General features: G+C 39.3%; 1 protein-coding gene across 1 annotated transcript in view; it reads right to left on the bottom strand.

The window, feature by feature from the left end:
- Positions 1-9,098: 9,098 nt before the first annotated feature.
- Positions 9,099-17,551, bottom strand: part of GNE (glucosamine (UDP-N-acetyl)-2-epimerase/N-acetylmannosamine kinase) — a 54,083-nt gene continuing 45,630 nt past the window's right edge. The window contains exons 9-12 of the mRNA XM_036741579.1: positions 16,689-16,910; positions 13,818-14,000; positions 12,570-12,686; positions 9,099-12,313 (exon numbers count right to left, since the gene is read on the bottom strand). Coding sequence (XP_036597474.1) covers positions 12,078-12,313; positions 12,570-12,686; positions 13,818-14,000; positions 16,689-16,910 — 758 coding nt within the window. The 3' untranslated portion in view covers positions 9,099-12,077. The remainder of the gene's footprint in view (positions 12,314-12,569; positions 12,687-13,817; positions 14,001-16,688; positions 16,911-17,551) is intronic.

The raw sequence follows: 17,551 nt of genomic DNA, 5'->3' as shown, positions 1-17,551 counted from the left end.
TGTGCAGACCTGCGCTAGACCTATAATTCTATGACAGTGGCTATCTCACTTATGTTCTTCCACTTTTACTATCTTGCCAACTGATTTATTTCTCTTGTATTAGATGGCACAGTGGTTAGAGAACTAAATCTGGAGCCGGGAAGATCTGAGTTCCAGTCCAGCCTTAGTCTTTTATTAGCTGTTGGGATTCTGAGCAAGTCACTTAAACTTTGCCACAGTTTTCTTATCCACAAAATGGGGATTAATAATACTGCCTACTTAATAGGGGTTACTTCGAGGATAAGATGATATAATATTTGTAAACTTCGTAAGCCTTAAAGAACTATGTAAATGCTAGTTACTGAATTTTTGAGTTCCGTCTCCTTGATCTCCTTTTTCAATGTGTTCAGATTCTTCTTCCAAGTATTTTAATAGGAGCTCTGCTTTCACTCTTCTCTTATTTCAGTTATTCCATTGGGCCTTCCTTCCTCTCCAGTCAGTTATTGCAGAGCTAGTCTCTTCTTCAGGAGTCTTCCGGTCATCTCTTGTTGTTGAGTCATTTTAGTTGTGTCCAGCTCTTCGTGACTCCGTTTGGGATTTTCTTGGCAAAGCCACTGGAGTGGTTTGCCATTTCTTCCTCATTTTACAGATGAGGAAACTGAGGCAAATAGGCTGGATTTGAACTCAGGAAGATGAATCTTCCTGACTCTATGCCCAGCATTCTATCTACTGTGCCACTGGCAATCTCTTACCCTGTAGTATTTCTTCACTATGTTAGGAACATTTTTTTGTTTGCTCATTTCTCCAGACCTTTTTAAAAAAAATTTGGGCGTTGAGTATCTATCTGTCTATCTATGAAGTGTCCCACTATAGTATGCCAGCTGCTCTCCTAGGCATTGGAAATAGAAACCAAAGACAAAGTTAAAATAATCCCTACCATGAAGGACCTTGTATTCTATTGGAGTCAGAGTGAATAATCCTAATAGAAAGCAGCTGCTTTGATCCAGTCAGATCTGCCTTTGAACTGGTGGGACCCCTGTTGTTGGTACTTTTCTCCCTCTGGTATTTATTCCCAAGAAGGCTTCTAGTGCATTTCTTAACGCTCCTATGTTCTGCAAGAGAGGAGAAATCAGAAGACTGTACAGGAAACGGGAAAGCCAGGAGAAAAGAGCCCGACTTTGGGAGATGACACTGGACTCAAATATCCCTGTGGCACCCCCAGAATGAAATGTGAAATAATTAGAATCCTCCTGAATTGGAGAATTGGAAAATGAAATATATTAATCAAAGCTGTACAGGACATACTGCATTTTTAAAACTGTGCACTATTTCAACCCCAACAATAACACCCAAAAAAACACATAGAGGAGGCAAGAAGGAAGTTTCCCATTTGGGGCTCGAGGTTTCCAAATGTCTTCTCTCTGGTTACAGTCTTGGTTCTGCTCACTTTGCCCTGCATCGTTTCATGCAAATCCTCACTGGTTTCTTTGAGTACATGTCTCTTTTGTCATCTTAGGCCTGATATAATACATTAATATGCCATGATTTGTTCAGCTGTTCACTAATTGAGCACCCACTTTGTTTCTAGTTCACTGCTACAAGTGCTGCTGTATTTATTTTTGGACATGTGAATAATTCTCCTTTGCCTTTAAATTTCTTTGGGATGGATGCCTGAAAGTAATTTCAATGAGTGAAAGGGAATTCGCGGTTTAATGACTTTGGGGGCATGATTCCAAATTGGTTTCCACTATGGTTGGATCAAATCCCAGGTCCACCAATAATACTGTTGGTGCCATAGGCTGTTTTCCACAGCTGCACTATTAATTGTTATCTGTTTCAGTCATCTTACAAAGCTGTGATATTCCTTCCACAACTGTACTTTTCCTCTTAAACTTCCCTTTTCTTTCCTTGTCCCAGCTTGTTTCTCTGCTGAGTCTATTGTATTTCTATGCCAGTTGTCGTGTGTGTGTGTGTGTGTGTGTGTGTGTGTGTGTGTGTGTGTGTGTTTGTGACATAGAACCACAGAGTTCTTTTGATCTGCAGCACCATTCAATGACTTGGAGCATTTTTACACGCGGTTGTTGACAGCTTGCTCTTTTTTCTTTTCAGACCTACTTGTTCACATGCTTTGATCATTTATCTATTGGGAAATGGCTCTTATTCTTGCATATTTGTAACAATTCCCTACATTCCTTCCATATCAAATCTTTATCAGATAAATTCGTGGGGGGAAATGTCCCCCTTATTCTAATATTCTAAATTCTAATGACTTTGTACAAAAAAAAATTCTCAAACTTGTCCAATCAGAATTGATCATTTTCTCTCCTGTGATCCTTTCCACCCCTTGTTTGGTCAGTATTCTTTTTCTCTCCATAGCTTTGAAAGGTTATCTCCCTCCTTTCCCTTCGAATTTTTAAAAACTATATGGATCTGTGAGTGTGTGTTTGTGTGTGTGTATGCTCACACACGCTGAATCCCTTTGGAGCTCATGGTGTGGTATGAGCTGTGAGTCTAACTCTTAATTCCACTACGCTGTTTTTCAGTTTCCCTAGCAGTTTTTGTTGAGTCTGTGGTTTTATTGAACAATATGATGCTGTCCAGTTGCTTTTGGAAGCCATCTGCCTACCTGAGGGATTCTGCTGAGCTTTCTGTTTTTCAACCTATAGCAAATAGTTTGAATGATTACTGCTTTGTGGTATGGCTTAAGATCTGGTGCTATTAAGGGCCATTTTTTGCCCTCTTTCTTCATTATTTCCCTCGAGATCTTGACTTTTTTTCCCTCTAGATTGTTATTATTTTCTCTAGGGGGAAAAAAAGGGAATGTGCAAGACCTTATGCTAAGCACTTTATAAATATTTCATTTGATCCTCACAACCACCCTATGAGTCAGGTACTATTATCACCATTTTTTAAAATTTATTTTTTATTTTTAGTTTACAACACTCATTCCACACATTTTTGAGTTACAAACTTTCTCCCCCAGATAGCATGTAGTCCATTAAACTTATTTTTACAATAGTCAAGTCATAAAGAAGAATTATAACCAAATGGAATAAACCATAAGAAAGAAGAAACAAAACCAAGAAAAAAAATAAAAGAGAGGGTGAATAGTTTGCCTCAATCTGTATTCAGACTCCATGATTCTTTCTCTGGATGTGCATAGCGTTTTCCATCATGAGTCTTTTGGATCTGTCTTAGAACTTTGTATTGCTGAGAAGAGCCAAGTCTATCAAAGTTAGGCATCACAGATCCTGTGCGTCTGTAATCATGTATAACGTTCTCCTGGTTCTGCTCCCCTCACTCAGCATCAGATCGTATAAGTCTTTCCAGATTATGAAGTCCATCTGCTCCTCATTTCTTGTAGCACAATAGTATTCCATTACATTCATATCCCACAACTTGTTCAGCCATTCCATAATTGATGAGCATCCCCTTGATTTCCAATTCTTTGCCACCACAAAAAGAGCTGCTATAAATATTTTTGTGCATATGGGTCCTTTTCCCACTTGTATGATCTCTTCGAGATACAGCCCTAGAAGTGGTATTGCTGGGTCAAAGGGTATGCACATTTTGCTCTCCAAAATGTGTAGATCCATTCATAACTCTACCAACAATGCATTAGCGTTCCAAGTTTCCCACATCTTCTCCAGTATTTATAATTGTCCTGCTTTGTCATGTTAGCCAATCTGAGAGGAGAGATGTGGTACCTAATAGTTGTTTTGATTTGCATTTCTCTAATCAATATTATCACCATTTTACACTTGAAGAAACTGACACAGACAACAAATAAGTGATTTGTCCAAGGTCACACAACTAGGAAGTGTATGAGGCTGGATTTAAGTTCAGATTTCCTGATTCCAGTTATAGCACTTTATACACTGTGCCACTTAATTGCCCAAAAATCTAAGGGAGAGGAAAAGAACAAGTATGTATTTATTTTTTTATTTTTTTAACATTATCTATGTTTTATTGAATTTTTATTTGTTTTGTTAGCTATTTCCCAATTACATTTTTTATGATAGTTAAAAGTCATTTATTTCAGTACTTCAGTTCACAACATATATATTATCTTAACATATCTTAACATTTTTCTCATTAAATTTTCGTATCAACCCTGTGAGGTTGGTATTGCATGTGTTGTCTTGATTTTAGTTGGTGACATTTTTTTTCTTTTATTTAATTTATTTAATATATTTGGTTTTCAGCATTGATTTTCACAAGAGTCTGAATTACAAATTTTCTCCCCATTTCTACCCTCCTGCCTACTCCAAGATGGCGTATATTCTGGTTGCCCCGTTCCCCAGTCAGCACTCCCTTCTGTCACCCCACTCCCCTTTCATCCCCCTTTCTCTTTTCTTGTAGGGCAAGATAAATTTCTATGCCCCATTGCCTGTGTATCTTATTTCCTAGTTGCATGAAAAAACTTTTTTTGTTTGTTTTTGAACGTCTGTTTTTAAAACTTTGAGTTCCAAATTCTCTCCCCTCTTCCCTCCCCAACAACCCTCCCTAAGAAGGCAAGCAATTCAACATAGGCCACATGAGTATCATTATGTAAAACCCTTCCACAATACTCATGTTGTGAAAGATTAACTATGTTTTGCTCCTTCCTAACCTATCCCCCTTTATTGAATTTTCTCCCTTGACCCTGTCCCTTTTCGAAAGTGTTTGTTTTTGATTACCTCCTCCCCATCTGCCCTCCCTTCTATCATCCCCCCTTTTTTATCTTCTTCCTCCTTCTTTCCTGTGGGGTAAGATAACCAATTGAATGTGTATGGTATTCCCTCCTCAGGTCAAATCCTATGAGAGCAAGATTTACGCATTCTTCCTCACCTGCCCCCTCTTCTCTTCCTACTGAACCACTTTTTCTTGCCACTTTTATACGAGATAATTTACCCCATTCTATCTTTCCCTTTCTCCCTCTCTCAATATATTCCTCTCTTATCCCTGAATTTGATTTTATTTTTTTAGATATCATCCCTTCATATTCAACTCACCCTGTGCCCTCTGTCTATATATGTGTGTGTATATATACACACACACACACACACACACACATAGCTACATATATACCTACATACATAGACACACATATGTATATATGTACATACACACACACACATACACATATATATATATGCATATTCCTTTCAGCTACTATGCTACTGAGTTATCATGAATCATACACATCATCTTTCCATGTAGGAATGTAAACAAAACAGTTCAACTTTAGTAAGTCCCTTATGATTTCTCTTTCTTGTTTACCTTTTCATGCTTCTCTTGATTCTTGTGTTTGAAAGTCAAATTTTCTATTCAGCTGTGGTCTTTTCACTGAGAAAGCTTGAAAGTCCTCTATTTTATCGAAAATCCACATTTTGCCTAGAAGCATGATACTTAGTTTTTCTGGGTAGGTGATTCTTGGTTTTAATCCTAGCTCCAATAACCTCCAGAATATCGTATTCCAAGCCCTTCGGTCCCTTAATGTAGAAGCTGCTAGATCCTGTGTTATCCTGATTGTTTTTCCACAATACTCAAATTGTTTCTTTCTGGATGCTTGCAGTATTTTCTCGTTGACCTGGGAACTCTGGAATTTGGCAACAATATTCCTAGGAGTTTTCTTTTTGGGATCTTTTTCAGGAGGCAATCCGTGGATTCTTTCAATTTCTATATTACCCTCTGGCTCTAGAATATCGAGGCAATTCTCCTTGATAATTTCTTGAAAGATGATATCTAGGCTCTTTTTTTGATCATGGCTTTCAGGTAGTCCAATAATTTTTAAATTCTCTCTCTTGGATCTATTTTCCAGGTCAGTGGTTTTTCCAATGAGATATTTCACATTGTCTTTCACTTTTTCATTCCTTTGGGGCTGTTTTATAATTTCTTGATTTCTCATAAAGTCACTAGTTTCCACTTGCTCCAATCTAATTTTGAAGGTAGTATTTTCTTCAGTGGTCTTTTGGACCTCCTTTTCCATTTGGTTAATTCTGCCTTTCAAGGCATTCTTCTCCTCATTGGCTTTTTGGAGCTCTTTTGCCATTTGAGTTAGTCTATTTTTTAAGGTGTTATTTCCTTCAATATTTTTTTCAGTATTTTTTTGGGTCTCCTTTAGCAAGTCATTGACTTGTTTTTCATGGTTTTCTTGTTTTACTGTAAGCGTCTAAGGCTGGATTTGAATTCAAATCTTCCTGCCTCCAGGCCCAGCATTCCATCCACTGCACCACCCAACTTCCCTCAAACTAAGCTCTTTTTCCCACTTTTTTTTTTCTCCAGAGCTCCTTTTAATTTTAGTTTTATTTTAGAAAATCATTTGCTTTGTGTCTTCTAGCCACTCTTAAGTCCTTGTGGCCAAGCCATTATTTTCTGAGTACTGACACCTACTCGTTGAGGGGTTACTCCCTTTTTCAGGGTTTGCCTGTTGGGTTTCTCTTAATCCATAGCATTTCTTCATTGTTTTTAGCATTTTCGTCTCTTTACCCTCTAGTCTGAGTTTCTGGATAGGGGTTTTGGGGCGGGACCACGTTCTGCCCTGTTACCTTCTCAGATGGAATGGGTAGGCCCTGCTTGGTCCTGTCCACTCTGGTCTCTGGCTGCCCCTAGGGGCCTCTGCCATTCTGGAACCATACTGCTTGTTTCCTTCTCATCTTTCGTGTCCAGTCTCTAACCCCTTGCGTAATCCCTAGCTGGGAGTTGTTTCTGTCCCCTTCTGTTTCCCTGATAAGCCTTAATTAGATGGACACAGCACCGGTCTCAGGCCTCTGGCTGAGCCCCCCACTTATGTCCTGTTGTTGAGTTAGCTGTGTCTCTTGCTGTGGCTTCCACTGCCCCATCTCCCTGTGCAGTGACTCGTGAGGGCTGGCTTTGACCCATATAGGCTAAGGTTCAGATACTCTTGCTTTAGGCCTCCATTACTGGAGCTTGGGCTTGACTGAATGTGTGGCCCTTCTTAGAGACCTCGAAGGTGATGGAAGAGCTTACTGCTATTTTCTCTTTGGCAATCTTGATTGTTTTTCCATCTGGTGCTCTCCTTAGGTCTTTATTTCTATCTGTGGGAGAACTGGGCCCCTCAGGGATATTTCATATCACCCCTTTATCTGAAAGTCGATCTGTTTTCATAACATCTTTGTTTCTGAATATATTCATCCCCAAACCCATGCCCAGTCAGCAAAGATGGAGGGAAAGCCAGTCCACAAAGCTAGTCAACACGTCACCCGAATTAAGCAGTGTGTGCCATGTTCCACATCCACAGCCCCCAACTTCAAAAAGGGGTGGGGGAGGTGCTTTTTTTCATCCCTTCTCAGGAGTAAGTCAGTAAAACCTTTTTGACACTGCAACAAGAAACAAGCATCAGGAAATAAAAGCAGGAGGGGTAAGAAATGGAAATAATCTATTGAGGAAGGAAATGGAATGATTAGACGGATGTAAGCAATTATCCTAGATGCAAATGCATGTTAGCAAGGGCTCTTCCCTCTTGTGGTCCTTGTTGGGACCACCACCGTTTGACATTGCCGATCACCCTCTCCTTCCTGGGTTTTTTGTGATACAGATCTTACTTCTTCTCCCTGTCTGGCCTCTCCTCCTCCTCGCTGGCTCACCTGTCCGCTGTGAGCATGCCCTGAGGCTCTCCTGGTGGCCCTGTTTTCTTGGTGACTTCATCAGCTCTCCCACAGATTTAATCCTCTTCTGGCAGATGATCATCTTTATGTGCACAACACCTATGTCCAGTCCTAGTCTCTCTCTCTCTTAAAATCACCCACTGCCTATTGGGAATTTTGAGCTGGATGTCACACAGATATCTCCAGTTCAACTTATTCAAAAAAAAGGACTCATCTTTCCCTCCAAATCCAACACTTTTCTGAGCTCCCTGTCTCTGTCAAGGGTTACCACTGTCCTGGTCGTCCAAATTTACAACCGTGGAATTCCCCTTTACTCCTCACTCTTCTTTATCCTATATATCTAATCATTTGCCAACTCACATCGGTTTTACCTCCGTGCCTCTTCTCTCCATCACTCAAACGGCCTCCTCAGCTCAGGTTGTCCATTGTTGTTTTTCAGTCTTTGTGACCTTTTTGGGGGGTTTTCTTGGCAAAGACGCAGGAGGTTTGCTATTTCCTTCTCCAGCATATTTTACAGATGAGGCAACTGAGGCAAACAGGCTTAAACGACTTGGCCAGGGTCACATAGCTAATAAGTGCCTAAGGTCACATTTGAACTCAGGTCTTCTTGACTCCAGGCCCGGTGCCCTATCCACCACACCACCTAGCTACCTAATCATACCTCTTCCCTAGATTACTGCGGTGCCTTTCTGATTGGTCTTCCTGTCTCAGTCTCTCTCCACAGCTCACCGAGTTATTTTCACAGAATTTTTAAGTTGGAAAGTTTTGAGTTCATTGGCCAGTTGGTGCAACCCATACCTGAAATGAATCAGGAACGATCCAGCCTCTGCAGCTGATGGCACAATGGATAGAGAGGAGGCCTCGGTCATTTGTGGAACTCTGGGCAAGTTACTTAACCTCTATTTGCCTCAGTAAAATGGGAATTAATAATAGCACCTACATCCCAGGGTTGTGGTGAGGATCAACGAGACAACATTTGTAAAAGCCTTAGCATGGTATAAATGTATAAATGCTTAATCCCTTCCCTCCCCTTCCCTCTACACAATAATAGGTACTGGATTAATTAAATGAGTGGGTATGTATGTTGAATAATCAAAATAAACAGCAAAGACAAGTAAACTGATACAAGTAAGTACCTGAGCCCCTTCAATTTCATAGTATTGAATAATAATATAATGACAATATTGAATTATAATAATAATTCAATAATACTGAATAATAAAATGATGTAGTTTCAAAATAAATATTTCTGGCATACTTTATGATGTTAGGATTTTTTAAACTGATCTTGGACAAAATATCAGACCAAAAATGATGCCTTCTCTTTGATACTTTTTTTAAAACAACACATCAAGAAATACTTCAAGAAATAATTAGTTTTACAGAAATAACATTCAAAAGATTACTATATGACAAATGTAAAACCTAAATCACTATGGATACTGGGTTGGAAAAGACTTTTTGCTTGAGGGAAAAAAATGAAGAAGGAAACAGGAATGAGGCAGGGACTACATATAAAGAATGTCATTTATTTAGAATTTAGGTCAGCCCATTAAAACAGAAATGGTAATATTAAAATAAATTAAACGCATTGTACAGATATTTTTAAATAATGGATTTAAGAATAAATTAAAATGATCACAATTAATGTACATATACGCATATGAGCACTAGTCAGAATCACTTTTGAATCCAGTCTTTCTTGACTGTCAATTATATTTGGCACATAATAAGCACTTAATAAATGCTTGATTGACTAAATGAGACCTAATCATTTGGTGTATGCAGCAGGTATAGATTGTTCATATTTTGCACAAATGGTGTCGCTGCTGGGTCTTCATTCCCAGGACAGAGTCACCATGGAATGTCATAAAAATAGGACTTCATGATTTCGCAAGGTACCATTTTGCTAAGATCACCCAAATAGGTATTACATTAAATACAAAAAAACAACAAGTCTAAAGGTGACAGATTATCTACATTTAGCACAGAAAACATAGAACTGACAGGTTTAGATACACTAACGTTTTCCTAAACTTGAAATAAACATAATTTGACAAAAATTTGCACTTACAAAAAAGAGAACTGATAAAATGAAAATACCTGTTTTTATGTACATGTTATACTTAAAAACTGGCTGATTTCCACAAGAGGGAAACATTACTGGATTTATGAATCACAGTTAAGTTTCTAACCCTTCAAATCAATCATTTGTTTCAACCTAGATGTTCTGTTTTGAAGAAAAACCATCAGTAATCTTAAGTCAAATGCTTTCATTTCACTCATTAAATTCATCAGCCCGCATTCCCACCACACTTTGTTTTGTAATTTTCTAATACATTTATTATTATAAGTATGTTTGTCCTGTCCCACTATGAGCCAGTATTGTGTTTGACCTGGACTTTCTATCTTCCTGGTGCCTAGCGCCAGGCTCTCTGTGCACGGGTACTTAGTAACAAATGTCTATTGACTGACTGCTCTATCAACAGAGCTTAGGGATTAAACCAATCCAAACTCTGATTCATGAACCTGTTAATTAAATTTAGTTGTAACATATACACATTGACCTAATTTAACTTTTTTAAAGAAAATGCTCCCAGTCATTCTACCTCAGAAAGACTGTACTGGAATATTACCTATTCTTTTGATATGATGGTATATGTTTATATGTTTATTTTCTATAGACTTTGGAATAGGGAGTATGAAAAGCCATTTCAAGCCAAGTTGCAAACAACTCTCCCTATACAGTCCTGGCCCCTCGTAAGTTGGCATCCTCAAGCTCTGGGTCGCAGTGGCTATTCTTACGATTATTTTTGGCTACTCCTAAAGAAATGAAGACATGGTTGCTATAGCTCTTTAACATAGTCATCTAAAATGCCTGACTGAAGGTTCTCAGACTCTCTCCGTGTATGTAAGTACATATAGGGCTAAGACAGCAAAGTGGCTTCTTAGGCAGTTTGCACAGTTAACTGAGAGAGAATTAATTCTCAATTATGTGTAGTCACGGTTACTTTGACTTGACACCCAGAATGCTCGCGGGCCACGTCTCCTTATTGCCTAGCTGGTGTATACCCAGGGAATGTCGATCTAATAAAACATGATCAGGAAGGTGAATCGACCATAAGACAATCACAATGCATTTTAAAACCTTGCCATTGATCTGGAGATTGTCTAGTTCACTAAATTATTTACCTCTTGTACAGATATATCTCTGATGTTAAAGTGAGATAACTGTTTTTCCAAGTAAAGATACCATTATATTCCAAGTGCGACAAAAGTAAGGAGCCCCCAAACTGATGCAATCTAGTGTGTGGGGGATGTTATGCAAGGGAAGTTTGTTTAGCAAAATTTTTCATTGATATCTATCCATTTCAACCAACTTCAATACACAGATCTAAAGCCATGGAATAAGACTGATTCTTACTCATATTTGAATCTGATTTCAAAGTGCTGTTGAAATGTAAGTACCATCACACAGATGCACTTAGATTAGACCTGATTTCTTTTGTTGCTTTGTTACACTTCAAGTTTCAACGACTAAAGTTGCGGCTTAAATGAGCCACTGACGGTCATGATTTCACAAAATTATATAATCTGATGGCTGCATTTCCATTTACTTGACATGACTCCACCCTGACACAGAGGTAAAGAAGTCCAAAAACTGGGACGAATCAGGACTGAATCCTCAGGCTGAGCAGCCTCTCTTGGTCGGTCGTGCCCACTGTGAACTAGGAAGGCCGAGGCTGTTTTCCCTTCAGAACTTATTTAACTAATGCTCTTCATATACAATTAACTCTCACAATCACACAAACTGACATTTGCCATGTTCCTTGAAACTTCATTTCATTTAAAAATACAACATAAATAAACCATTAATAATTGATGATGTTAAAAATTAGCAAAAGAAAAAAGTTACTCAAAATAAATTTGTTTTGCTTAACTACACATATTTCTTACAAGGATTTTGTTTTTTTTTTTCTTTTTTCCTTTTACATGAGGGCAAAGGAGAGAAAATAAATGCATGTGATTGAAAAACAAAATGAAAAAATATCAGAAGGCAAATCATGTAGATCTTAAAGATTTGTTGATTCAGAATTGCTTAAGACTTAAGCAAGACTGTATTTTGCTAACGTATACGAGGATAGCAGGCCTGAAAAGCAGTGAGTTATCTACATCTATGCCACAATATCAAGATATGGAACTTTTTTTAAAAAAAGACATATTATGGACTATGATGTAAAAATACGTCCCAATCTATTAGGCTGTTTTCTTTGGCACAGAGAGGTGACTGGTTTCTAAATACTCTGAGGTCTAGCTCTATAAATATATTGACAGTCAATGTAGGCATGAAACAGAAGGCCAAACAAAGAAACAAAAGTGCGCATTTCTATGTCAAAACTACTTATAGCTAAGAAGATGCATTTAAAATTTTACTTTAAAAAGACAAACATTTTAAGAACTTTCTTCAATTCCACATCTCCAAGTCCGTTACTGCACTCGGCGTGTGGTGTAATCTAACACCATACTCGCAGCACCGAGCAAGGCAGGATCCACCAAGTCTGAAAGAACAACATCTACGGTTTGAACCGAGAACAAGGCTTGCTGTCGGATCACGTCCTTAACAGTGTTGATGTAATGACTCGCTAGGACTCCAGAAAGGATCACAAGTGAAGGATTCATTGTGTGAAGGATATTCACAACACCAAGGCCCAAAGCTGTCCCTGCTATAAGAGACCAAAAATAGCAGAACTAAGAACTGTGCAAAGGTAAAATCACGAGGTAATTTGAGAAACAAAAATAAATCATAGCCAAGAAACAGCAAAAATATGCGGGAAATTCAACTAAGATGGTCACAGAACCAAAACTGGCTATTTCTTAAAGATAATACTTGAATTTCAAAACCGTGCATAACTTTCCAAAACTATTCATTTCTGCAGCATCGTTTTGAAGATCTGTCCCAAGAAGATGGTAGCCTCTTACCTGTTCTAAGAATACTAGCAGCTTTTGCGTTGCCCAGCTTAGCTGCCTGAATGAGATGAAGAGCACCAACAGTTTCTTCTTTTTTCATTGACATTCCTTCCACTAAGAGAAGGTCTTCTATTTGGGGAGAGACAAAAAAGAGGGGTGGGGGAGAGTTGGGAGAGCGATGGGGGGAGAGGGGGAAGGAGAGAGAGATATTAAACATATACAGCATTAATAAATCCATAGTAATGCTGAAGACTGAATTTGTCATTTTTCCACTTAAACTTGACTCTTTTTTTCCCCTCTGTTAATGGCACCATCATCCTCAAGTATCCAGTTTGTTATCTCTTTTAAAACTGTAGTTTTATTGATGCCTTTTGTTGTTTTATCACATTCATTTCTGGATATATCCTTCTCCCCTCCCCTATAATCAGAAGGCCACTGTCAGGTGCAAAGGCTATTAGAGGGAAGGGAGAGCTGTCAAAACATTTCTCTCATAAAGTATAAGTCCTCAGCATCTCAGGGCTCTTGATAAAGTGCAATTTTTACATTTAATCTGGATGGGATGATCCTGTGGTAGAGTGAGAGAGGAGGGGTGAAGAGGGGCCAATGAGAGTAACCCCTCTGTACTGGCCTCCTTAAAGAAAGCCCACAACTGGTTGGTGCAGCGGATAGAGCGCTGGGCCTGGAGTCAGGAAGACCGGAGTTCCAATCTGGCCTCAGACACTCCCTAGCTATGTGCCTCTGGGCACGTCACTTAACGCGTTTACCTCAGTTTCCTCAACTGTAAAATAAGGATAATGACAAAGCCTACCTCTCAGGATTGTTGAGAGGATCGATTGTTGTAACGTAGCAGGCACTATAGAAATGCCAGAGATGATTGTTGTTTCTGTCATTCTGGGGCAGACATCAGGAGTTCAGGGACTGTGGCAGGTATGGTCAGAAAATATGAAGTGCTAGGTCCCACTCCATAAATATGAAACATTTACTTTTAGAAAAATTGGATTTCTCCCAAATTGGTTGGTGTTTTTATGTGGTAAACATTTTCCATTATATACCTGTTTTTTCCCTAGAGAGATCATATTTTTAGGGTAAGGTCTATATTGAGGGGTGGGCTGTATTTGGACCAATGTGCTAGATCTTATATATAAGTTAAGGGTAAAAGAAAAGAAAATTACAGTGCTATATTTTCCTATTTGATTTATATAATTTGAACAACTTTGTATGCAAAAGCCTTATGTTACTATTCAGCAGAAGCCACCGTACCATCGTGTAGTTTCTTAGCTTCTCTTTGTAAGGCCATCCCAGAGGCATAGGCCTCAATGCACCCATGATTTCCACATGAACAATCAGGTCCATCCAAAGATACCACGAGGTGTCCAAGCTCAGCAGCACAAAAAGAACTGCCATGTATCAGCTCATGCTGATGAATGATGCCACCACCAATTCCTACAGAGAGAGACAAAAGCGTTCAGACGTCAGCATCATCCTCATCAGTCCCAAGGATCCTGGAGCGACTCCAGGAGCTCCGCAGATGTGGAGCTTCCTGGAGTTGATGCTTCTCCAGTCCCTGGATCTCTGTCCTTCCTCACAGGAGGCCATCAGCTAAGGGAGACTGGCTGGCAGCTGCATGCTCATCCCTCTAACTTCCTGCTTCTTTCTGCTGAGGCAGAGAAACTGAATAACCACACCTATTCAGATTTTGTCTAAAGTAAAAGTAAATAGGCTGTAAGCAAAAGGCTGAAGTTTCCTCCTGTTGTAACGTCTGCTCTGACTGTTCAGAAGCCTACCTGATTTTGCCTAAACCCCCAAATAGTTGAGACTGCTAGATAAATGAGGAGTTACTGAAGCATAAGTCTCCGTCCTAAAAGAATAATTGACTTCTGAAGTAATACGAGGAATTTTGTTACTGAATAGGTAAATCAGGCTAAGGTCAAAGTGTCATTGAAATAAACATAGGCACAGGATCATGGGATCCCAGCGCTACAGTCAGAAGGAACCCCAGAAGACAACTAATTCAAGCCCTTCGTTTTGCAGAGAGGCAAAAGACATGCATGAAGACAAACCAACTAACAACAGAAGTGAGCACAGGCATTTATTTCACTGGAAGTGAAGAAACTAAGGAAAACAAAAGTTTGTTGAAATGAAGGAAAGTGAGGGAAATGAGAATCTGTTGGGAACATGAACCTCAGAAAACTGTTTCGGGGCAAGTGGAGCAGCCTCAGGTATGTGCCAACCACAGGAGACTGAACAAAATTGGCTAATGGTAGTAAGAGATGCTTACAAGCCACTAACGTTAGAAGTGCTTTGGTAGGAAACATAAACATCCTAATTTTCTGTGCAGACATCATTGATGCCCATTGAAAATGAACAAGCTTCCAATTTACTTATGTCAGACTTTTGCTAGGTACTATGCCAATTCACTAAGACTTCATTATTCTTAGATGGACCAAATTTCTATTATTCTATCTATTACATTGTATGGCTAGATAGATTATGCACTATAGGTAATCAATCGATAAACAAACATTTATTAAGTACCTGCTCTCTGATAGTGAGACAGTTCTCTGCCTTTAAGGAGCTTATTATCTACTGGGGGAATCCAGCAGATTCACAGGGGAGTAAATACGGGATATATAGTTATCCCTTCCACATTGCGACTTTCCCCTTTGTGGTTTCGATATATCGAGGATCAGCATAAGAAATTAAATGGAGATTTTGGAGGAATTTTTACGGAAGCCACAGATGCTATGCAAAGGCCAGCAGATGACACAGAAAAAGTTTAGAAACTCAAAAATGCATAAAACATATGTTTTTGCATAATATCAACATATTTTATCTTTTGATGTTGATGCCATGGTAATTCAGACTTCTTCTCTAGTATGAAGGGAACGCCAAAAATTTTTACGCAGATCACAGGGGCTCCATGCCCCTAACCCTCAGGATGTGGAATGGATAACTATACACAAAATACACAGAGAGAGACAGAGAGAGAGAGAGAGAGAGAGAGAGAGAGAGAGGGAGAGAGAAAGAGACAGAGAGAGACACACAGAGAGAGAGAGACACAGAGAGAGAGAATTCCCTGTAGGGAAATGAACTGGGCCTTGAAGATGGGCACAGGTGAAGAGGGAGGTGCAAAGGGACAGCTGTAGAGGGGAGATAGAATGTTGGGTACAGGGGAAAGCAAATTGGGCTTGTTTGGGTGGAAAGGAAGTCATGTATAATCACTGGGGAAGACAATCTGGAATCCAATTGTGAAAGACTTTAAATGCTGGAGAAGTTTGTATTTTTTTTCCTGGTGACAACAGGGGTTTATGACAAAATTGGTTAGGAATCCTGATAAACAGAATTAACTGCATGATATTTTAATATACATAGTTTTAATGGACATGCAAAATCATCTGGATTGATTATTCATCTAACTTCTTGTAGGAATTGTGCTGGAGAGTTAAAAGAATAGATCACTGCTGAAAGCAGACCGTTCCTTGAAATGAATGTTAGAATTTAGAATTAGTTTTATTACATTTAGGACAAAATTGTTTCTGTAGCAATTCTCTATTCTTTTGATGAAAAACATTCATGGGAAAATACTACTGGATACATATTCACTTTATACTTAATTTTTCTGGAATGTACTTAATTGAGAAAGTATATCATTAAGAAATGTAGAAATGGAAAATAAGTTAGAAAACAAGTTCGCCACCACAAAGTGCTCTACAAGGATTATGCTGGATGACGATGACGATGATGATGATGAGGATGTCGATGACATAAATAGTCCTTAATACTTCAGTGCCAGTTAGTGACAGGAGGAGCTGGGAATAGCAGCATCGGTCTATGAATCCACTAGCATTTATTAAGCACCATCTATGTGCCAGGCATCATCCTAAGTGTGGGGATACAAAGAACGGCACACAACAGCCCCTGCTTTCATGGAACTCATAGTCTAAGGGGCACAACATGCCAACAACTGTGTACAACAAGCTATCTAGGGGATACATCGCAGAGAATGGACAGAGGGAAGGTACTAGCATCAAGAAGGCTTGGGAGTCAGCCTAAGATGACAAACAGAAAAGAATCCGTGTCAGAGACTCCCTAAAGAACCCGCCGCACTGATCGCCTTCTCCCTTCTCTCACCTGTGCCTGTGATGAGTGTCACAAAGTTCTCCAGTCCTTTTCCTTGCCCAAATTTTCTTTCTGCCAAGGCAGCACAGTTGCCATCATTGTCTACCCAGACAGGGAGGTGCAATGTGTCAGAGATCGGGGTTCTCAGATCCACGGAACTCCATTCTTGAATAAGTTTAGTAGAATGTAGGACAATTCCTTCACGAGGATTTACACGTCCACCTGTGGAAATACCTGACCACAACCAAAACCAGACAAAAATCAGACAATATTTCTAAGACAAAAGAAAGAATGTCGTTTCCTTAGTGGGAAAATAACTGAACTCAGGCTTCAGTGTGGTTAGTACCCACACAGGGTTGGCAATAAAATATGAAGTGGCTATAAAAGTTGCAGATGCTAAGCACAGAATCATTTCGAGAACCAATCTGGTTTTCCAATGAGGGAATTGGGGGAATTAGAACAGCGAGTAGTAGCAGGAATTGAGTGAACCACACTGACTCCATCTTGTGACTTGGTCTAACTCAGTGCCCCTTCTATTCAATTATGGGTCTAGTCCAATTTCTGTCTTGTGAGAAACTTTTATTTAATTGTGGGAACTGCAAGAAAACCTTATGGCATTGTTTGAACCTATCCTGTGTGGCTGCAAAGTTGAACGAAGGCTACCTGTTGCTTAGAGACTCTTAAGTAGGTTAGGCTGACCAGAAACCCAGTCAGACCCAAAGATTGATGCAGGGAGTTTTCTCACAATCATACATTTCAAGCAATCTATGTGTCTTATCTGAAAATTGGCCCCATACTGGTCAATCAGTTATTGTTTCCGTGTTCCCTTGACTGAATACAGACATTTGGGGGAGAGGGACACCTCTTCTTCTCAT

This window comes from Trichosurus vulpecula, chromosome 1 (assembly GCF_011100635.1).
Source record: "Trichosurus vulpecula isolate mTriVul1 chromosome 1, mTriVul1.pri, whole genome shotgun sequence".
In the NCBI taxonomy this organism is placed as follows: domain Eukaryota; kingdom Metazoa; phylum Chordata; class Mammalia; order Diprotodontia; family Phalangeridae; genus Trichosurus; species Trichosurus vulpecula.
The sequence above is the reverse complement of the archived record's forward strand: the minus strand, read 5'-3'. Positions and strand labels throughout refer to the sequence as shown.